We start from the raw sequence: 23,125 nt of genomic DNA, 5'->3' as shown, positions 1-23,125 counted from the left end.
CTACCTTCTTAAATCATTGTCGATACTTATTTTGAGGAATCAACATAATCGGTGTCCCCACATAATATCAATTATTGGCAAGAACTACTTCTCCGGTTTCCTCCCACATTCCAAAACCATCTATGATAGGTTGATTGAAGACTCTAAATTATATATATTTATTTATTTATCAGAAAATAAAAAGGTGTCATAATACCGGGGGAAAAAAGTGCCAGTGTTTTTCTCTTTGTCTCTGAATGTGCAGAGCTGTATATGCTTTATACGCCGTGCGTGACATTCAAGTTAAATATAGATGGGGGGCTTCTGCTTTTGGGCACGTTCGCCCTGTGGAAGAACATTGATATACATGCAGCGGAGGATGAGGCGCTTTCATTCCAGTTCGGCGTGTGGTTGTTGCTGCAGAAGAGCTGTTGTATCTCTCTCCCGCGTCCGTCTGCCATGCCGCGTCCTGCCAAGCTGGCCAGACCGCGCCGCGCGTGCGTTCCATTCTGACCAACATTTCTAAAAATAGCTCGTGGTTGACGTCACTCGGTGAAACGTGTATGAGTCGCTTAGCGGCGGTAAAGGGGGGCGGGGGAGAGACGAGTGAGGAGACTGGAGCGCCCGCGTGTTTTGGGAGAGTGCGCTACCATCAGCCGTCCAACGACAACCTCACGCTCCCAAACATTGTCGCGGTCCTGCCACGCCAGGTCAGCGGCGGAGGAAAATATCAGTGACGTTACCCCCATCCCACCCACCACCCCACCTTAGTTGAGTAGGGCGGCGGGATACTGCCGTTGGGTTGCTGAGGGCCAATCGCAGCGCGCCGTCGGACGTCGCCGTAGGTTGTTGGCCAATTGGGAGCCGAGGTCCCGCTGTCAATCAGGTGGGATTGCGTTGAGTGGGCGGGACGTTCACTGGGCTGTAGTTCCGTCATCCCGCTCATCTCCGGGGCTACAGGGGGCCAATGTTGATTTGGGCGAATTGGCGTCCATATAGGAGGACATTGGATTTGAAAACGCCTCAGTTTGCTCGCGCGAAGGCTTTCGACCGAGAATACCGCATCCCCGCCCGACCAGTTACTGTGTTTTTCGGGGAGGCTGGGGTGAAGGTGGGAAGCCAGGGGGCCTCCATCGGAGGGGGCTGCGAGGAGGCATAGGAGAAGACTGGCCAACAGCGCCCAGCAGCGACCCGGGATCTGACGCTCGGCGAGCGAGCGGCATCGGCAGCGGACAGCCTGTTCAAGATCAACACCGTGCTTTGATTGAGGAAATATTTTGTAGTCCTAACCGAGCTCAGACCTGCTCGGCGGAGCCTGAGAGCGACTGATTGTTTGTTGACAGGTTGTCATCATGGGCAACGCGCCCACGGCCAGGAAGGGCAGCGAGATGGAAAGCGGTGAGTAGAGCAAAGCGGCACCCTCCGCACCTGAGCGTCACCTGGCCCACCGACGCCAGCCTCCTCGCATCAGCGTCAGAGGCCTTACGGTGTATTAAGAAAGAGCCACGTTGGACCTCGCTGTGCATGTAATCCAAATAGTAGGCGACACGCTGTCAGTAGCAACGACTACGACGTTCGTTCAGTCTGAGCCATACATTATGTACATACAGTAAGTCATGTGTAGTACGTGTAATGTGTTTGCGGCGGCGTACAACTTCGTTACATCAGCCCTAACTGATGTTTTGCACCTGTCGTGAAGCTAAATGAGGTAACAACCCCATCAGCAGCAGCTCTGTGTTGATGCACAGCACCTCAAGTGTCAACCACAATCGTAAACAGCCTTCTAAATTGCTTGTGTCAAACTAAGTCAAGGCGCGGGGGCCACGTATGGCCCGCCACATCATTTTATGTGGCCTGCTAAAGCAAATCATTTTTTGTTCTTTTCTTCCTTCACTTTTAATAACATTGAGTTTTTGCAAGCATTTTTTTCTTACCGAACCCCACTTTGCTTTTGATTGATGATTTTCATTGACTTCTGATTTGAAAATGTGTTTAATAATAATAATAATGCATTTGGCAGATGTAGCACACCATCAGTTACCATGAAAAAGTAACTTAGTTACTTCACTGATTACTTGATTTTAAAAGTAAGGTATTACCAGTAACTTTTTTACTTACATTCAGCAGATGCCTACAACACTGCCGCAACATCAAAATGACAGCCGGTTTCGCCAAAAGTAATTTTTAAGAAAAAAGTCCCTGATAATTTTGTCTCTGATATTGGCCCGATTTGCTACCGCAGGCGATTTCCCCGATCGGACCCGATTTTTCCGGGAACGACAAAATGTCTTGTAGTGTGACATATTCCACAACCAACGATTTGGCCCTACGATGGCCCTACGACGCCAAAATCAAAAGTCTAGCATGTTTGATTTATTTTTGGTTATCTTACATGTAGTGTGACATCAGCGGCAACTTTCCGACAACACACCTTGATGTCGATCAATAGGATTGCGTATTGTGACCGGCCCATCGCCTCCCTTGCTTGCTGTTGTCAACATACTTGGTCGCCGTTGTCAACATTTATTTACGGCGCACAAACCAATGTTTGCTGAAGCTTTACAGCATGATTCGACAGAATGTTAGCATGCCTACGTACAAACGTTAGTGCTGGCACAAGCTTGCTAGGATACATAACGTTTTATTGACTGCTTGCGAGCCGTATTAAAAGTAAGTGAACATACCTCAAGCAATCCCTGAATGGACAGCCCAAAACGTACTCTCCCGAGCACCGTTGATGATCACCACACGTTTTTCCTCATTTTATTTGTTTATTTCCAATACAGTTCATTGGCGCGATCCATTGTTGTTGTCATTGCCATGGTAACGGTGCATCAGGTCGCGTTGACTAGTGACATGATTTCTGGTGCCGCCTCCCACACTTTTTGATTTGTCAAGATAGTCCAGTGATCGTAAAATACGAGATATGGTGGTGTTGTAATAAATGTCCTGTTGTCTTCCCAGTGGCTGATTGAAATACGGCAAGATTTTAAGGCGGTAGTCTGACATAGTGCCATCGTGAAAGACCAAATTTGTCTTGTAGTCTGATCCAGGCATAACATAAATAGGCTACTTGTTTTCACACCAAGGCATGTGCAAAGAATCAAGAACATTTAAAAAACAAGACAAACATCTAAATCTTACCTTACCTAGGTTACTCCTCGTTCCTCGTTGTGATCATTGTACAGTATATTTTGTTTTTCGTGCCGCCCACAAACATGGAATGTGCTGACACTTTTCCCCGCACTAGCTTTGTGTCGTCGTAGGACGCATCTCAAGGGGGCATGTAGTATCTACCGATTGTTCATATCCACAAGTCGGACTTTGTCTGTCAGCTTGAATGTAACCGCACAACTTAACATGTTTCTTCAAAATTGACGTAGTGTTTTTGAAGCCATATAACAGTTTGTTGACAGCAGAGAGTTACCACGAACCTCAATATTTTCATCTTTAGCTGACACAAACTCAAAATAGTGACAGCTTGAAACCGTGAGCCTCTCCCCTTCCTCCATTGTTGACTGACTGCATTAATTACTTGTGTTTATGTAATACAGAAAATAAAATGAGGCAATTATACATTTAACTCGGTTCGAAACTTGGCTCTCCGGGTACTCTGGCAATCTCCTACATTCTAAAAACATGCTTCTTAGGTTACTTGAAGACTCTTAATTGTCCAGTGGTTGTTTGTCTCGATGTGCCCTGTGATTGACTAGGGACCAGGGTGTGCCCTCCTGCTCACCTGCCACTTTTTTGAGCATTGGTGTTAATTAGGGCTGCAACTAATGATTATTCTAATAATTAACTATTCCGTTGATTTATTTTTTTCAATTAATCGATGAATCAGATTAAAATCAACTTTTTAATATTTCCATCCCTTTATTCAAAAGCAGGACATTATTTCAAATGGACAGTGCAGAAAATGCATAAACATTCATTGATTACGATTCAGTGACTGGTTTGTTCCATAACAGTCATCAGAAATTAGACAAAAATATTGGTGATTGTAAAGTAAAAGAAAATGTTTGTAAATGTCTTATTTGATTAAACACAATGCTAATCAGTCTGCTTTATTATTATTATTACTATAATAAATGTAATTAATAATATTTACTCCTTTATTATTTTAATAAATATAATCATTAATATTTACTGTTGAGAGACTGAAATTCCGATGACTTGGAGGATTTTAGGTTAAACAAGGTCTCTAAACAATGATCATCAAAAAATGTGTATAGATTAATTTGGTCATCGATTTGTTATCGGCGGCACGGTGTACGACTGGTTAGAGCGTCAGCCTCACAGTTCTGAGGCACGGGGTTCAATCCCCGGCCCCGCCTGTGTGGAGTTTGCATGTTCTCCCCGTGCCTGCGTGGGTTTTCCCCGGGCACTCCGGTTTCCCCCCACATCCCAAAAACATGCATGGTAGGTTAATTGAAGTCTCTAAATTGCCCCTCGGTGTGACTGTGAGTGCGAATGTTTGTTTGTTTCTATGGGCACCGCGATTGGCTGCACGCCCGCGACCCTAGTGAGGAGAAGCGGCTCAGACGATGGATGGATGGATGGATTTGTTATCGAATAATCGTTGTATCTCTCGTGTTAATACTACTCTAGTTAAGAAAAGACAGCAAATATGAGTTTCTGTTTTAATGCCCAAACAAATAATGCATAGTTGGTGTTGTCTTCTACAGTAAAGGAGTTCCTTGCTAAAGCCAAAGAGGACTTCCTGAAGAAGTGGGAGAGCCCTGAACAGGTGACAGAAACCATCTTACAGTAGAGTAGACCTACAAGTGATGATGGACTTTTATTTTATTTCTATTTCACTGGGTCCAAACATTTCAAATGCTTATCAAGTAAGTAAGTGGCATATGCTTAATCCTTTGCTTTACTGTAGTTCAGACTAATGTAAAACATGTTACATTTCCATAACAAGAACCAAAATGAAGTCATGGGGCTGTATTAGGCCCCAAATTATTCATTTCCATGCCAGATGTGAATTTGTATTTGTTGAGTGGATACCTTCTGGCTGGAAATGAGAGAAGAAAGTCACAATAGACTGAGACGTTGTATGACAAATGTTCAGCATTTTCCTTGTGTTTTACATTAGAAAATATTCATATCCCTGAAGTGATTGGACAGTTTTGAGGAAACACAATCTTTGCACCATTAGAAAGTATCCTGGAAACTCAAGCAAAAATTCAGAACATTGGATAGGACAGTCTTGAGGAAAAAGTAAGAATAATTTTCATGGAAGTGGATACAGAACTTCGTAGAAATGCAAAGAACTACGGTCATAAAAAAAGCAAATATAATATACATCTTTTGTCATTTTCGTTTGTCATTTCTATCTTAAAATATGACCATTCACAAAATTCAAATGCTACTCTTTAACTGCTCAGACAAAATATGGCCAGTGTATGAATAATATGAAGCTTGTAGATACAAGAAACCGTATTTGGGAAGATAAATCAAGGATAATGATGAAAAATGTGGAATGGAAACATAATTGTGTGCATTTGTAGATCTTTAACTGCTCTAAACCTTGCGTTGGACTAACGGCAAAAGGGACATTTTAGCATGTTACACAGGTATGCATACCTACAGCGCATGTGCAATTAAAGAAGACAAATAATGCTTGATCCTCTTAAATATTGAAAGAAAGTCACAAAAGTTTAAAAATAAAAAATATACAAGTTACGAATATACGATACTAATAATTCTCTTGCATCAGAATGGTTAAAAAGAATCAAATCAAATAAAAACTGTTTAGTATGGTTACCATAGGTCTAAATTATTTCAAATTGTGGCATGACACAGATTACATTTTTTAGAGTAGTGTGTGTTTTGTAGAAATTGTTACTCACTGCTAAAAGTGGATTCCTTATCAGATAGATGAGAACTTGAAAGTTCCCTCGACAAACACTTGAAATGCCTTCGTCAAAGAAAGACGAGCTGAACTGACGCTTTGTGTTTCGTCCGCTCAGAACACTGCTTGCCTGGAGCAGTTTGAGAGGTTGAAAACTCTGGGCACGGGCTCATTTGGTCGCGTTATGCTGGTGAGGCACAGAGAAACAGGACAGCATTACGCCATGAAGATCCTCAACAAGCAGAAGGTCAGTCCGGGCCAGAGGTCAGGGTGCATTCTCTGCCACGATGCTAATTTACAAAGAGGTGATGATGTGTTTAGATGCTCACAGAAAACATGGAAATGCCATTGCTGCTGAAAACAATGTACACATACAATATACTGTATTATGTCACTTTTTAGAAATGGAAAAGAGCCTTCGAGATCTTTAGGGGTCTAATTATTGTGTTGTAATATAAAAACATAAGTGTCGGAGACTGAGTATTATATGTAATACAAAATTTGACATATTTTGGAGTCTCATCATTTGATATTGGATTAGAATTTGCAGCTAATATGAAAAATATATATAAATCGTTTTCACTGTGCTGATTGTGTTCATAATATATTGCTAAATTTGGTGTTTATTTGTTTGCTAATCTTCCTGGGGTGCACATATAATCAACAATACAAATAAGAAATTCGTCCAATACATAATACGTCAATACAGTAGTTAGATATCATTCGTCGATTCAGTAGTTACTCAAAATACATGGTATAAAGTTGCACAAAAGTAAACAACAACACAAAAGACACCCATTTTTAATCTGATAAGATGTAAATACAGTACAATACTGTTACAACAGAAATGTATTTTGATCCTCAAGCAACATCTCTCAGATGATGAAAATTGTCTCAAATGGATAATAATAAAGCCAAATAGAAACAATTAAAAAGCTAATAAAGCAATAACCTAACATTATTTACCTGATAAGTGGACCATGTTTCTTTTTCAATAAAATCTTACCTTTTTCTTGACGGATATCAAGTGATATTTCATTCCATATTGAACAAGCTCGAGAAAGCACCCCCCAAAAAAAGAAAAAAGTTTATCCTTGGAAAAGCTTGTATAATATCACCATTGACTGCCTTCCTGGTATTGTGGCTATGGACAGTTTTTCAATGTATCTTGTTTTACAATGTGTTGTATTGTTTTTAATGACTAACCTGCACTTTAATTGCAGCGGAAATGACAACATGGTTTCAAAATAAGGGTATAAACTCACCTCCAAAAGTTTTGGAACTGTACGGCCTATTCCTTCAATTGTGTTGTAGACAGAAAATATTTGTATTTGACATCAAAAGATAAATGCCATCCTGGATTTGAGTCAGAAGCGATTTGGAGAAAGTACAAGATGGAGAAAGTAGTTGCTTCACCCAATGATAATGTAACTTTATTGAAAAGGTTTTGTTGAAACTCAGCCATATTCATGTTGGTAAAAGTATTGGAACATGTGACAGTTGTGTTTTGTTGCCCAGGAAAGTCATATTGCATTGTTTATTCAAATAATAAATAAGAGCGCACTCAATGTCTATGGAATATCAATCAGAGCCATTGCACAAACATTGGCCAAAGTCAATACAACCAGTTTGGTGTACTGTCGGGTAGACCAAGAAAAACACCAACAGAAGCATTTTGAAAGCTGTAAAAAAAAAAAAAAAAAAAAGAGAGAGAGAGAGAGACCCCGAAAACACGTGTCAGTGGCATTACGAACAACCTGCAGAAGGGTAGGAGTGAGCGTCATGAACATGAGCAAAAGTTCAAATGCTACACTGAAAGATGCAAAACACTCAATTGCAGGGCCAGGCTGTACTCTTTCGAAAAGTACATAGACAAGCCTAAACAATTCTGGGACAAGGTTTTATGGACTGAAGAGAGAGAACTCTGCTAAGAAAGAACTCTACCAAGTAGATGGAAAGTGAAAAAGTGAAAAAACACACCTGTTCCACAATTTGGCCATTTCATTTCTCACTTTCTCCAAATTTTAGGTGGTGAAGCTCAAGCAGATTGAGCACACTCTTAATGAAAAGAGAATTCTTCAAGCTGTTAACTTTCCTTTTCTCGTACGGTTAGAGTACTCATTCAAGGTAAGGCAATTTTGATTGTGTATTTCTCCAAAATTTTGTATGGTTGAAATTTGATGCAATGTGGGACTAGCTGACCTGTTTGACACTGTACCTACCTGTTCCCCAGCTGGCCATTCTCCACTTAAGGCTTTATCCATTTAAGCTTTTTGGATGAACCTTAAATGCCCCGGGCTTGAATACTGTGATGTCTCAGATAAACCTATTAACAGCAGGCTTGCACAATGTCTGGTTTTTATACCTCCGTGACATTCCACAAAATGAATTGGTATATGGAATGAACCACTTTTTATATTGCAAAGATAACAAAGATGATCTGCAGTTGAATCCATCCATGGCCCAGGTGGGGCCATATTTCTTTGATACTGGACCACTGCCGGTCCATTTCATTTGTGCTGTTTCTTTGTGGAGAGCGGCCTCTCGTGGCACATTTTGGAAACTAGAATATAGGGGCGCTCCCCAATGAACGATGCCAGTCAGTATTTTGATAGCATTAAACGCATGTCTTCTGGATTTTATTACAAAAGATGATGAATGTCATAGTTCAATACTGCCAAGCCCGATGAACATAAACCCATCAACTCATCTCCTCTCATTTGTTCCACACAGAAACAGGTTGTTTTTCATTTGATCCAAAACATGTACTGTAGGTATACAGTATGTAGTTTGTGTTTTTTAAATATCTGTATTTATTAAACATGTAATAGAATTATTTTGTCATGTCACTTAGCGTTACGTTTTTAACTTTTGCACCTTAGGTAGTGAAGTAGTTAATGGATTTAATTGTATTAGCTACAAAATTATGCATTTCTATGCAGAGCATGTCTCACTCTCCTTCCTCTACAGGACAGCACTAACCTCTACATGGTGATGGAATATGTGCCAGGCGGAGAGATGTTCTCCCATCTACGGAGAATTGGCAGATTTAGGTTTGTATGTAGTTCATGAAGCATTTTTTTTGGGGGGGGGGGGGGGGGGGTGGCATGTGGAAAAATGTGGAAATACGTTCTGGCACATTTGTCCTTAACTGTGCAATGTGTTTCCCTGTGCACGTCTGCCTACCTTTACAGTGAACCTCATGCTCGGTTCTACGCTGCACAAATTGTTCTGACCTTCGAATACCTGCATGCTTTGGACCTGATCTATAGAGATCTGAAACCGGAAAACCTGCTCATAGACCAACAGGGATACATACAGGTACATTTATACCCTAAAGAAGGAATAAATGAGAACATGTAACTACCAAATGTCACTCAAGCTAATTCTCGCATTGGAGAAAGAGAGGGGAAATTTATTTGGGGGAAAAAATATATGTAATGTATGTACACCACATATAGATAGATAATCATGCATTCTGTTTTACAAACAATTATTGATAAGTATTGTTTTTGTAAGTGAGTGATGCTTTGGAAATCCTCCCTTCAATGAAGGGTAATGTGTGATGTTTCACTAGAAAATGAAATGAAGGGCTGCATTGTGATGTGCTATTGTGTTGTTACAATAATAGACTGGCATGACTTCACATTGCAACCGGTATCAAAATGGTATGGAGCTAATATGTAATCATGATTTGCATTTCATTTAATTTTTTTGATCACTTCATGTTTTCCCGAGTGTATTAATAGTACAGACACCCACAAAACCTAGATTATAAATCACGACTAAATAATAAGCTTCTTAAATGCCTGTGAGGGTATCCGTTTCTTCTGCAAAATATACATTCAAGCTTGATGTATTTGCGGTAGAAACCCCTGCTCACAAAAAAATGTTGTGTTCTAAAATCTGAGCTGATATACGCACTCACAGTAGCCAGCAATTCCCAACCAGGGTGCCGTGAGAGATCATCAGGTTTGCCACTATTTCATTAAAAAGCTATTTCATTAGATGGCAGAAGGTACAATATACACAATCCAACATAATAGGTAATGGCTACATATTAGCTTTGTGTTCAATTAAACAAGCCCAGATTGCACACTGAGTAAATCCATTTCAGAGTAAATTAAGAGGATGGATAGACAGACAGACCACTACTCTTACTCAGAGTTAAGTCATTGTCTTTTCCCCTCACAGGTGACAGATTTTGGCTTTGCCAAACGTGTAAAGGGCAGGACTTGGACACTGTGTGGCACGCCAGAATATCTTGCCCCTGAAATCATCCTCAGCAAGGTAAATCCATGTTTTCCTCACTGTAAAAAAAAAAAAGAACCCATAGAATTTACCCAATACATTTAGTGTAACAATTTGCAGCCACTTTAATTGGGTAAATTTAACCCACATATTTTGGGTGAAGAATACCTTCATTCAATAGCATGTAGGGGAGCACGTGACCTCCCACATGATAACTTGTATACTTTGTGTTCCTCAACATCTGTATTCTCTCAAAGCTTATTTTTTTTCACCGATGTAAGTCTGCCTATTTTGGCGGTGTCAAGTCTTTCAAAGAAAGTGCAGTGTCAAAAGACTTTACATAACTCAACTAGTCAACCACTGCGATGGCTACACAGACAACTTTTGCATTTTAGTGAGCATGGGTGATAAATCATTGTTTTCCATACAATCCACGGATGCGATTTTATGAAATAAAATGCTCATATAGCCTCCTAACCTTACCCGACACGCTCATAATACAAGCAGGAACAAATAATGGGTAATGATCGACGTTTAGCTAGCCATATAGTGCCTTTTTCTTTGTCGTTTGTTTGCGTTTGTGTCGGTTCGCTTGCTAACAACCAATCAGAGTGATCAATTGTCACCGACGGGCGACGCTGTTTTGCATATTGAATTTGGCCAAAACGCAGCGGACGGCAAGTGCTGGCCACACGTGAAAACTGCCCACCGACGACGGCTGATTAATTTACTTCTCAAAAAAACGCATAGGCCCTCTGAGTACTGTGTCGGCCCCGTCCCCCCAAATCTTGCTTACTGTACACAATAATATAGCAACAACAGCAATAATAACACTCTAAAATTCCCATTTACAACATTTTACTGTAACAGCTGGTGACCCATAAAAACTATCCAATTCCCAACCATAAGTTTAGGAAAAGGTTGGCTTTTAGCTGGAGTGTCAAACCTTTTCATTGCAGGCCATGTCGTTGTTATGGGTTCACTTAGAGGGCTGCTTAGAACTGTGAAACCACATACAGTAAATGTATAATCGTTCGGGGTATAACGGTACGTTAAAATCACAGTTCGGTACGTATCTTGGTTTTGAGGTGATGGTTTGGCTCACATTTAGTACAGTAAGGGAACAAAATGTAATCTATAAATAAATAAAAAACATAAAACTGCTTATCCTTTGGAAAAGATTTAGTGATGTTTAAAATTAGACTGAACACTGGCAGTAAGTGATCCAAAAATGAAAGATTCCCCCAATAAACAAAGTAATGTATTCGATACAATAAAAATCAAATATTTAATAATGTTAACAGCATAAATCTGTTCTTTTTTGGAAAGTGCAACATCCACAGTTTGTCTTTTTAATAGGAAATCAATGGTGCGGTAACAGTTTGATCAGTCTGAATCATTATACTATAAAAACACCAACGGCTTTTTTTGTGCTGCACTGATACCTTTTTCATGTTTTAAATGAACCATCGCTAGCCTGAGCAGCACTGTATTTGTTTACAGAGTAGACGTGTGGCTAGAGCTTACCTAATATGTTCCGTGTGGTAACGCGAAAAACATTGTTACACTAAGCCTGGGCATTGTTAAGAACCTCACGATTCGATTCAATTTCGATTCTTTAGGTTGCGATTCGATTCGATTCGATATCGATTTAAATGTTACAATATCGATTCCGTAAAAATACACAATTAAGAGTACATTTTAATAATTTTGAAATATCTATATTTGATGCCATGTAAAAATATGTTGTATGTCACATCACATGTTTTAAGCAATAAAACAAAAAAATAAAAATTGCACATAACTTATTTGTACTGTATATATGGAGTACAAAAGTAAAAAATATTGCAGTTGTGTACAAACGCTGAAAATGTAAAGTGCATGTAAACTTAAGTTGTGTTTATTTCCTCTTTGAAACTGGAATAGAAATGCACAATAATAACTTATTTGTTCATATGGAGTACAAAAGTTAAATTTCAGCTCTGAATTGAAAATGCATGTATACGTAAACAATATTTCTTTACTGATTAGGGTTACTATTATTATTTGCAGGGCATTTAAGTAATATCTAATTAAGTTGCATTTTTGCGGCATTGTGAGATAAACCAGTACCGGTACCTTCGTTCGTCAAACCCCATTTGTCTGTCAACAAGTTCGCAATATTGCTGCCTTCCTGTATGGCTTCTGTGGAGGGGGCTCGAGCCTGCAGAACATTTGTCACGAATTCCCACTCGTTAGAAATGAAATGAAAAATGATAGCTACGTACGTAGGGATCAGTTCCGGGATGGCTTCTTCTCACAGTTTTCGTGTTGGAATTGTGGTTGGAGTGTCGACAAGACATTTTCTGTGTTCCGGATTTACAGGGGAATCCAAAATGACCCCAAACGTCACATTTAAAAGTAGAAGTCGCTCGCTTCACGCTGCTATTTGCTCGAATAGCCATTTTGTTTGACTGCTGTCTATATAACGTGAACCACATGCACAGCGCCTCACAGTGGCCAGGAGGTGAATCGATTCCACGGATTTGCTGAATCAAGAGTGAATTGCAGTAAGAAAAATTGTAATGCATTTCTGAGTTTAAATATTTACCCATTTTTACCCATGTTATACCCCTAATGATTACCACATCATATTCATAAATTATTGTCCTTGCGTTTCATTATTATGTAGCTAGTTTTGAACTTAAGCCAAGAAACAATAGTGACAAACTTTCACAGGCTTCATAAAATGGCACAAAGGGATGTAGCCCGTAGGCCTTGGGGTTGACACCTGTGGGTTATAGTAACTGGATCACCAAATGATGCAGTTGTTTACTCTGTATTGCTAAAAATATAGTATGCATACGTAATATACAGTCCCCTCCAAAAGTATTCGAATGGCAAGGTCAATTCCTTTGTTTTTGTTGCATACTGAATGCATTTGGGTTTCAGATCAAAAGATGAATATGAGACAAAAGTTCAGAATTCCAGCTTTCATTTCATGGCATTTACATCAAGATGTGTTAAACAACTCAGGACAGCTACCCACTTTTCAAGTGAGCAAACGTATTGAAACAGACATGATTAAATTAACTTAAAGTGAATAGCATTTAATATTTAGTCCCATAACCCTTACTTGCAATAACTGCATCAAGCCTGCGACCTATTGACTTCAGCAGACTATTGCTTTCTTCATGTGAAATTCTTTTCCAGGCCATCATTTTACCCATATTTACGTTTGTTTGGAGAGTTGTCATATATATACATTTGCGAGGAAGTATTAACAATACTTCGTGCTTTTAACAAGCTTCTCCAAGACTGCAATAAGCCTGTTTATGAGATGTCTCATAACCATGTTCTCATCCTAATTAGGGATATAACAAGGCAGTGGACTGGTGGGCGCTGGGCGTACTGGTCTATGAGATGGCAGCTGGGTACCCCCCTTTCTTTGCTGACCAGCCTATTCAGATCTACGAGAAGATTGTATCAGGGAAGGTATGATTCACTCTCCGATCGACACTTATACTCTATTCAACACTGTCTGCTGAAAACTGTGTACGAGAAATTAAAATTTTAGCTTTTTTGGGGGGGCGGGGGGAATAACAGTTTTACAACAACATAGTTCAGTCAAATAAAACACAGACAACTGACATATTCCGCACCAGAAAGCCAAATACATCTTTTCACAGCTATGCATGTACAATATGTATTGACAATGACACCTTCAATGACTTGTTTTATTTCTTAAATGTCTACTGTATATTACTGGACAAAAGAGACAAAAGAAGCAAATCCTTAGACTAGACAGGTGCTGTATTCTCACCTGCAGTGGCGCATGCGGATCATTTTCACGAGGCGACTTCAATAATACACAAAATGATTACAAGCTGATGGCCATATTTTAATGCAGTTGTTGGTTTAATCATCTCATCATGATTTGGAAATCTAATTCACCACCTGTCTACAATTTATGTTGATGACATTTTTGTCAATATACTTAAATATTTAGTTTGACCTTCAATTTCTAGTCATATTGTGCGGGAGGGATATTATTAAATTTGCCAGAGGTGGCTTCATGCAAGGTAAGAAGAGCTGTTTTGAGTTTTGTTGAAGCACACATTAGCATTATACCAGCAACAGTGATGTTGCTTTGTAATGCGTTAGTCCAAAATAGGCACCATTTTGAGTAACAAGCATTACTTGAGACTTTGGAAGTCACGCCTTCTGTATCGGATTGGTTGTTTTTCCTCGGGTGCGGTGGTTACTTGTATATCAAGTTGTAGGCACAAGAAGAGGTCAGAGACGGCTGAGTCTTTCATATTTATCATGTACTACTATCAAGTCATAATGAATGTTTTAACAAATGACAAATGACTTTTTTTTTTTTTTTAATTGCAAACTTCCCTTCAATTTGTGTGTGGGGGGGGGGGGAATCGTAATGTTTCTCTTCTAATACACGATAGCATTTAATCACTGTCTTGTGTCCCATCCTTATTTGCATTTTGCATCTGAGGCATACAACTTTGGGTGAAGGTCAATGTTGGTCAACTCTAAAAAGAAAAACTGTGACGGATTGAGAAAAACAAGCAGCTTTGTTTTCTGCCATAGGTGCGTTTCCCGTCTCACTTCAGCTCTGACCTGAAGGATCTCCTGAGGAACCTGCTACAGGTAAAACATTCCAGCTATTGTAATGATAACTTCCTTTTTTTTTCCCCTCAATAAATCATAATGGAGTAAATGTATTGTTTTTATTCTCAGGTTGATCTTACCAAACGCTATGGGAACCTCAAGAACGGGGTCAACGACATTAAGGGACACAAGTGGTTTTCAACTACTGACTGGATTGCCATTTACCAGAAAAAAGTGTGTATGTTTTGCCTGTTTGTGTTTTTGTGTGCAGATGCAAGCAAATTGTCTTTTTTGTCCTTCAACAGGTGGAAGCTCCATTCGTCCCCAAGTTTAAGGGGCCAGGCGACACCAGCAACTTTGACGACTACGAGGAGGAGGAGATCCGCATTTCCTTCAATGAGAAATGTGCCAAGGAGTTTGCTGAGTTCTAGAGTTAGTGCGCGAGTGAATGAGGGAGGGATTCAATAAGGAAGCTGGGGGAGACAGAGCTAAGCTGGTCAAGTGGGAGATGTAAGGAGGAGCGTACCATCTCCTCTCACAATCACAAGCACCAGCTGCAAGAAGAGGGAAAGGGGATCAAGCAAGGAGACTGATAACCAGCAGTGTTGCCTTTTTCTGTTCTAATTTCTTTATGATTCTGTCTCATTTATGGATCCCTTTATAATGAAGGTGTGCTTCAGATTCATGGCTTGGGGAACCCCTCTTGTTTAGAGTCGCCTCTACACAGTTTACTCCCTGCTGGTATGATTTCATCCTTCACGTTTGGAGCCCAAGAGAGGCAAATTCCTTTGTTAGAGTCAACTGGTCCATCTGTTCGTCAAATGTGAAGACCACTGGAACTGGACCAGCAAAAGTCTGCACTGATTTTTTTAAATTCACATTGATAATTGGTTGGCTTGCGCTTCCTCTGGTGAGCAACAGAAGTTTTAAAGTAAATGCTCAAAGCAGACACACAGAGATACACGTTCAGCTTGAAAGGCTTCGGTATTGCAACTTTATTTTTTGTCAAGTAACTCCATCCCCCATGTTGTAGACAGCATACGTCAAGTCACCAATGTGATTGGACGATAGACAGACAGAAGTCACTCTTGATGACTCTGTGTGTGTGTCAGTATTTATTGTCATTGCAACTTGACAACTTTGTCCATCTCCACGGCACCAACTTATAAATGTTTAAATGTGTCTCCAGTGATATCATGTGACGCTAACTAACACAATGACGCGGACAAAGGAAAGGACAAGCACGGTTTCAATGGTGTGAAGGAACACATCATGTTACATAATGGTATCTCAGGTTTGAACATATCACTCAATGGGGACATTGGATATTTTTATCCAATGGAAACATGGAAATGGAAATGTTAATTTCTGGGAAGAATTCAAAGGAACTAAAGGGAATTTTTAGATATTTGATTAGTGTCTTCCACGTTTTTGCCCTTCCATTTGGTTTTGTGACTGGACAAAAGCCTGTGCTGTCTGCGCTCAGATCTCACCTACTCTGCATGTTTTTGTCCTGAAAGAGACCATCTGAGGCAGACTACCTCAAACTGCTTCTGGATTACCAGAGCACTTTGATCTGTCATTGATGCTGGTCTTATTTGTGTCCTTTAAAAAAAATGTGTTTAAATATCCCAATACTCAGCTCATTCCTCTTGTCATTTAAAATGTTGAACTACATTAATCATATGGCAAATTTAGCCCATCACGTTTTTTTTTTTTTTTTTTTTTTTTTTTTTTTTTTTTTTTAAAAGTGTTTTATTCCATATGGTGGTGATGTAAAAAAAGAAAATGACATACCATTGAACTGGCCTGGAAAAGGGAGCGCATCTGCAGCTAGATCTTGGAGTGGCTAACATGGTTCGTGCACTGTATACTCTTTAACCGACATGATACATGTGGTCAATGCCTCCTTTAGATATGATGGCAAGCGTTTTGACATCTCAGTGGTGTTCTTTTTAACATCTTGCCATTCAAGAATTCTAAAACTAAAGTTGTATTGATTGCTTTCAGACAGTAAAGCCTTTGAGTATCATTTTATAGCTACATTTTAATGCACCACCATTCAATGGTTCTCATAACAATATAGTAGGATTTCATATTAAAAGTTCAGTCTGCAGTAGTTTATAAAAAGTTTCAGTTTTTTTTATTTTTTTATTTAACCATGAATGTTATGGAAAATGAAGGGGGCTATTGGTAGTAGCAGTTCACATAGCAGACTTTCGTACAGCTGGTGTGGGCTCAATGCCCCATTCACAATTGCTCTGTCATGACTTCATTCTAAGTCTTGGCCCCAGTTGCCCCAGGATTCATTTCATATTCTCTGCATGATGACTCGAATGCGATGGCCCCAGGTTTAGTGCAGGATATTCGGATACAAAACTTTTATTTCAGAACTTCCTCAGCGCAAACTAAGCTGCACCAATTTAGTACACCCCTTTTTGTCTTTCTGTCCATTTCTTTTAATAGCAGGCTCCATACCCAAGCTAAGACATAAGAACAATACAACGAAAGTGACCTTTGAGCGTTTGCATTCTAAAGACCAACAAGAGACCCCTTGAGAATGACATGATACAGCTAAATGGGTTTATCCTAATGAAATGTAACATAACGGATGCTAATCTAACAATACAATCAAACAACAAATGCTCACCTACTGAGCAGTGTTTCTTCTCTTATAAAGTGAGGTGAAATGGTTGATTAATCAATCTGGGCTGAGGTCTAATACACATTGTCACATTAGATGGATCATGATTATTCTTATTATTTGATACTGTTGTGCCACTTGTCAAGACTTCACAATTGCTGTATCCCAGCCACGTCCGATTCAATGTTGACTAACATGGATAAAATGAAATTTGAGGTGATGATACAACAGTTTGATGTGTCTCATCGATGTTTCTGTAGTGACACTTCCCTTCGAAGCAGGTACTATGCTGATATATGTTGTCACACTTTTTGGGAAATGAGAGACCCCAGTGTGAACGATGTTAACCCCCACCACACATACAATACAGCATAAAACACAGACACACACACACAGCAAAGGGAAGTCACAGCAGCAGTGACATAAAAACATGAGTGTAATATTTTGCAACATGAATATCATTCCAATAAAGTTTTACTTGTAAAATCATCCTGACGTTGCCTTTCTTTCCCTTAGGTGGATGTGTTGCTTCTTCAATGTTGACATACAAATACTACAATACAAAAATTACTGTACTGTTTCAGGTATTTATACTTTACAACTGCAACCCCAATTCCAATGATGTTGGGACATTGTGTTAAACATAAATAAAAACAGAATCAAATCATGTTCGACCTATGGTTAATTGAATACCCTACAAAGACAAGATATTTAATGTTCAAACTGATCAACTTTATTGTTTTTAGCAAATAATCCTTAACTTAGAATTTTATGGCTGCAACACGTTCCAAAAAAGCTGGGACAGGGTCAAGTTTACCACTGTGTTACATCACCTTTTGTTTTAACAACATTCAATAAATATTTGGGAACTGAGGACACTAATTGTTGAAGCTTTGTAGGTGGAATTCTTTCTCATTCTTGCTTGATGTACAGCTTCAGCTGGTCAACAGTCCGGGGTCTCCGTTGTCGTATTTTACGCTTCATAATGCGCCACACATTTTCAATGGAAGACAGGTCTGGACTGCAGGCAGGCCAGTCTAGTACCCGCACTATTTTACTATGAAGCCACGCTGTTGTAACACGTGCAGAATGTGGTTTGGCATTGTCTTGCTGAAATACGGGCGTCCATGAAAAGACATTGCTTGGATGGCAGCATATGTTTCTCCAAAACCTGTATGTACCTTTCAGCATTAATGGTGCCTTCACAGATGTGTAAGTTACCCATGCCATTGGCACTAACACAGCCCCATACCATCACGGATGGTGGCTTTTGAACTTTGCGTCCATAACAGTCCGGATGGTTCTTTTCCTATTTGGCCCAGAGGACACGACGTCCACAATTTCCAAAAACAATTTGAAATGTCGACTCGTTGGACCACAGAACACTTCCACTTTTCATCAGTCCATCTTAGATGAGCTCGGGTCCAGAGAAGCCACCGGCGTTTCTGGGTGTTTTTGATCAATGGTTTTTGCTTTGCATAGTAGAGTTTGGAGTTGTACTTACGGATGTAGCGCCGAACTCTATTTACTGACATTGGTTTTCTGAAGTGTTCCTGAGCCCATCTGGTGATATCCTTTACACATTGATCTTTGTTTTTGATGCAGTGCCACCTGAGGGATCGAAGGTCACGGGCATTCAATGTTGGTTTTCGGCCTTGCCAGAGTTAAAAAAAACAACAACTTTTTGTTCTAAATGTTTTAACTGTCTATATGACCTGACAGTAGAATATTAAAATGATCTGTTTAAAAAACAAATCATCCCTCTCTGGCCTCATTTTATGCCTATAATTTTAATTATTTCACAATTGGTCACAGAATGACAATAATAGCCAATTGGAGACTATAGACAAAGGAGGCGTGACCGAAGAGTGTCTCAATCATTTGCTCATGAGCACCACTGCACACGCAGCCTCTCGCAAAGGAGACTATAATATGGGAGTTTCCTGGCTAGTTTAACTCAGGTTAGTAATAAAAGTTAAAAAGAGGGAATTGGACAGCTGTTGAGACACATTAAGGGTTAAAATACATAACGGTGATGTCCTATATGGGGACGGCCGCATATGGCTGGGCTTGGAAAACCACTGACAACGAAATCGTTCTCACCGGCTCGTCAAGTAAGTTGATCACCTCTCATATTTATAATTGATTGTCCAACATCAAACTGGTAACATTTAGTGTTGGACACACATGTAGTGAGCTGGGGGAGTTTCTTTGGGCAGAGACACGAGGAGGGGTCAGGGATTAAAGTGAAGCTACTTTCAAGTCTTGCTAGCAGTTTGAAAGTTATATACTCTATCTTTAAGGTGTATTTCCTTTTAGATGTCATTATTTGCTAGTTTTGATGCAGTTTTTAGTCGGTTCACGTTAGCAAAGCCATGAAGAACACATTTTAAAAGCCTGAGCCAATGTTAGCTAAGCATTTTTTAAATTCTCAGTAGATTACTATGAAATAGTAGTATGCTCACACAAGTTGCGCGGCTCCGCTGCGAAGTGGCCTGCTACTGGCGGCTATGCTAGTACGTATTAGCTGCTACTGGGCTCATGGACCGGCGGACAAACATTGGCTGTGTCCAATACTCCACAGACTTGCTTCATGCGCCACGTGTAGATCCGCACAACAGGGACACTTAAGGGAAGGTTAACTATTTATTGCGTTTACTAGCCTGCAAGCTAACAAGCTAAAGAGCTCGCTCGACCATGGCAGAGGCGTCCCAAACGTCAGTGCCTTGCTCAGAGTTGTGTGTTGGTCACGGGAAAGTTGACCGTTTCTTAAGATCCATCCATCCATTTTCTGAGCCGCTTCTCCTCACTAGGGTCGCGGGCATGCTGGAGCCTATCCCAGCTGTCATCGGGCAGGAGGCGGGGTACACCCTGAACTGGTTGCCAGCCAATCGCAGGGCACATACAAACAAACAACCATTCGCACTCACATTCACACTTACGGGCAATTTAGAGTCTCCAATTAATGCATGTTTTTGGGATGTGGGAGGAAACCGGAGTGCCCGGAGAAAACCCACGCAAGCACGGGGAGAACATGCAAACTCCACACAGGCGGGGCCAGGGATCCTCAGAACTGTGAGGCTGACGCTCTAACCAGTCGGCCACCGTGCCGCCCGTTTCTTAACAATAAGCGGCAAATGTTATTCAGCCAGTAGCTGACTACAGACAAAAATACATGTACGAGCCGACATATTTGATTGACAGGTGAAGGGCTGTCTCCAGCGGCTTCAGCAGACACGCCCACACAGTCCTGCAGCTCGAGGGCGGGCCTTATTTTTCATGATTTCAGAGCCTGATACCTAGATAAAACTACAGGATTTTATCCTCGATATTGACCCGATTAGTTATCACAGCCGATTTCTGAGATCGGGCCCGACATATTTTGTCGGAAATGACAAAACATCTTGTAGTGTAACATAATCCACGACCAATGATTTGGCCCTACGATAGCCCTACGACGCCAAAATGAAAAGTCTAGCATGTTCAATTTTTTTTCGATATCTTCCGTGTCATGTGACTTATCAACGACAACTCTCTGACAGCGCACCTTGACGTCGACCAATAGGATTGCGTATTGTGAGTAGGCGCATTGCCTGCCGTGCTTGCCGTTGTCAACATACTTGGTCGTCCTTGTCAACATTTATTTATGCCCACAAATCAATGTTAACAGAAGCTTTAGAGCATTATTCGACAGAACACCAGCATGTCTACGTACAACCGTTAGTGCCAGCACTAGCTTGCTAGGCTGCATGTTTTGTTGCCTGCTTGCAAGTCGTATCCTATTAAAAGTACGAGAACATACCTCAAGCAATCCTTGAATGATCGTTTTCTCCCGAGCACCAAGGACGACCACCACACGTTTTCCCTCATTTTGTCCCCCCCCCGACCCCTCCACACACACACATACACACACACACACACACACACACACACAATACATTGGCACGGGGCATTGCTGCCGTGGCCCTGGTAACGAGTGTATCCAGTCGTGTTGACCGGTGACACGTTTTCTGGCCGCGCCTCTCTGACAGTGTTTGACAAGATGAAGCCTACTGATCGTAAAAGACAGAATGCGGTGGTATCAGAATACGTCGTGTAGTGTTGGCACTGTCTCACCGAGATACGGCAAGATTTTATGGCAGTAGTCTGACATACTGCAATCGGGAAAGACAAAATGCAGGTGATTGGCTGGGCCATTCTAGCAGCTTTATTTTTTTTCTCTTTCAAACCAATTGAGATTTTCCTTGGCAGTATGTTTTGGATCATTATCCTGATGAAATGTCCACCCTTGTTTCATTTTCATTATCCTCGTAGAGGGCAGCAGATATTTGTCAAGAATGTCTCGGTACATTTGCCCATTCATCCATCCTTCAATAATGTGAAGTTTACTAGTACCATTTGGTGTGAAGCAGCCCCACACCATCATGTTCCCACCTCCGAACTTCATTGTTGGTATGGTGTTTTTAGGGTGATGTGCAGTGTCATTTCTCCTCCAAATGTGGTGTGCATTATAGCATCCAAGCAGTTAAATTTTGCTTTCATTCGACCAGACTATATTCTCCCAGTATTTAACTGGCTTGTCCAAATGTTGTTCAGCAAACTTTAAACCAGCTTTGACATGTTTTCTTTCAGCAATGGAGTCTTGCGTGGTGAGCATGCATACAGGCCATGGCGGCTGAGTGCATTACTCACTGTTTTCCTTGTGACAATAGTACCTGCTAATTCCAGGTCTTTTTGAAGCTCTCCACAGGTGGTTCTTGGCTCATGGACAAGTCTTCTGATTATTCTTTGCACTCCTCTCTCAGAAATTGTGCGACGAGCATCTGATCGATGCAAATCTATGGTAGTATGATTGCCTTTCCACTTATGTATTATGGTCCCAACCATGCTCATTGGAACATTCAGAAGCTTAGATATGTGCCTGTAACAAATGCCAACGTTATGTTTTGCAACAATTAGTTTGCGATGGTCTTGAGACAGCTCTCTGCTCTTACTAATCTTGACTCACACCTTGGCAATGAGACTATTTTTGTAGGTCATCACGTTGGACTGAACCAGCTGATATTCAATTTGCACTGACAAGGGGCTGGATTGCTATTTGATGATTGATAGAGTTTAGGTGTTGTCTTAGCTTTCCATGCCTGTTTGCACCTCCCTTTCTTCATGTGTTCAATACATTTTCCCTGGGTCATTTCACATTATTACACACAACATAATTTCTGAGCTTGTTTGTTCTACTTTCTTTGTATGTATGGATTGCTTGGGTTGTTCCCAACATTTGGTGAAATGTCATGTCAATAGCACCTTTGGAAATATATTTAGTGAGAAAAATGGTGAGGCGTTAAATACTTATTTCAGCCGCTGTACATGCGGCCCTTTTGCAACCATCAAACAAGGTGGATGAAGAGGAAACATAAAGACGCTGAAGGTAGCCTATTATTTGTTTTTTTGTTTTGGCATATTTCATTGTTTACATAAAGGGTGAATAAGATAACAGTATTGGTTTTGGTCTTTGTCTCTGTGGTATTTGTGTTGCTCTATTTCTTCCATCGGTTAGGGTTAAAATGTTATTGTCATATTCTTTACTGAAATACATTTTGTCTCTTGTCTAGAATAATTGCTATCCTGGAGGATGCAGAGCGAATTGACTGGAACAGAATGAGCGATAATGCTCAGTGCTGACCATGGCCAACCAAAACAGCTTTTGTGAGATCTCTCGCTACTTCCTTTTAGTTTAGCTATTACTTTATAGAACATCAATATAGTAATAGAGTAATAAG

General features: G+C 40.4%; 1 protein-coding gene across 2 annotated transcripts; it reads left to right on the top strand.

The window, feature by feature from the left end:
• Positions 1–584: 584 nt before the first annotated feature.
• On the top strand, positions 585–17,834 carry prkacab (protein kinase, cAMP-dependent, catalytic, alpha, genome duplicate b). 2 transcript variants are annotated; one of them, XM_061769523.1, is made up of 11 exons: positions 585–1,377; positions 4,668–4,729; positions 5,961–6,089; positions 7,871–7,969; positions 8,813–8,895; positions 9,037–9,163; positions 10,037–10,132; positions 13,445–13,567; positions 14,681–14,740; positions 14,831–14,935; positions 15,007–17,834. In XM_061769523.1, exons 1-11 carry the CDS (start codon positions 1,332–1,334, stop codon positions 15,130–15,132), a joined length of 1,056 nt encoding a protein of 351 aa, XP_061625507.1. In that variant the 5' UTR covers positions 585–1,331; the 3' UTR covers positions 15,133–17,834. The 2 variants fall into 2 exon arrangements, with proteins under 2 accessions (XP_061625507.1, XP_061625508.1); XM_061769524.1 differs by lacking the exon at positions 7,871–7,969 and having other exon boundaries at positions 586–1,377.
• The last annotated feature ends 5,291 nt before the right edge of the window (positions 17,835–23,125 follow it).

The sequence above is a fragment of the Phyllopteryx taeniolatus genome, chromosome 4, assembly GCF_024500385.1.
Source record: "Phyllopteryx taeniolatus isolate TA_2022b chromosome 4, UOR_Ptae_1.2, whole genome shotgun sequence".
Classification (NCBI taxonomy): Eukaryota; Metazoa; Chordata; class Actinopteri; order Syngnathiformes; family Syngnathidae; genus Phyllopteryx; species Phyllopteryx taeniolatus.
Note: the sequence above shows the minus strand (reverse complement) of the source record. Positions and strands in the feature narration are given on the sequence as shown.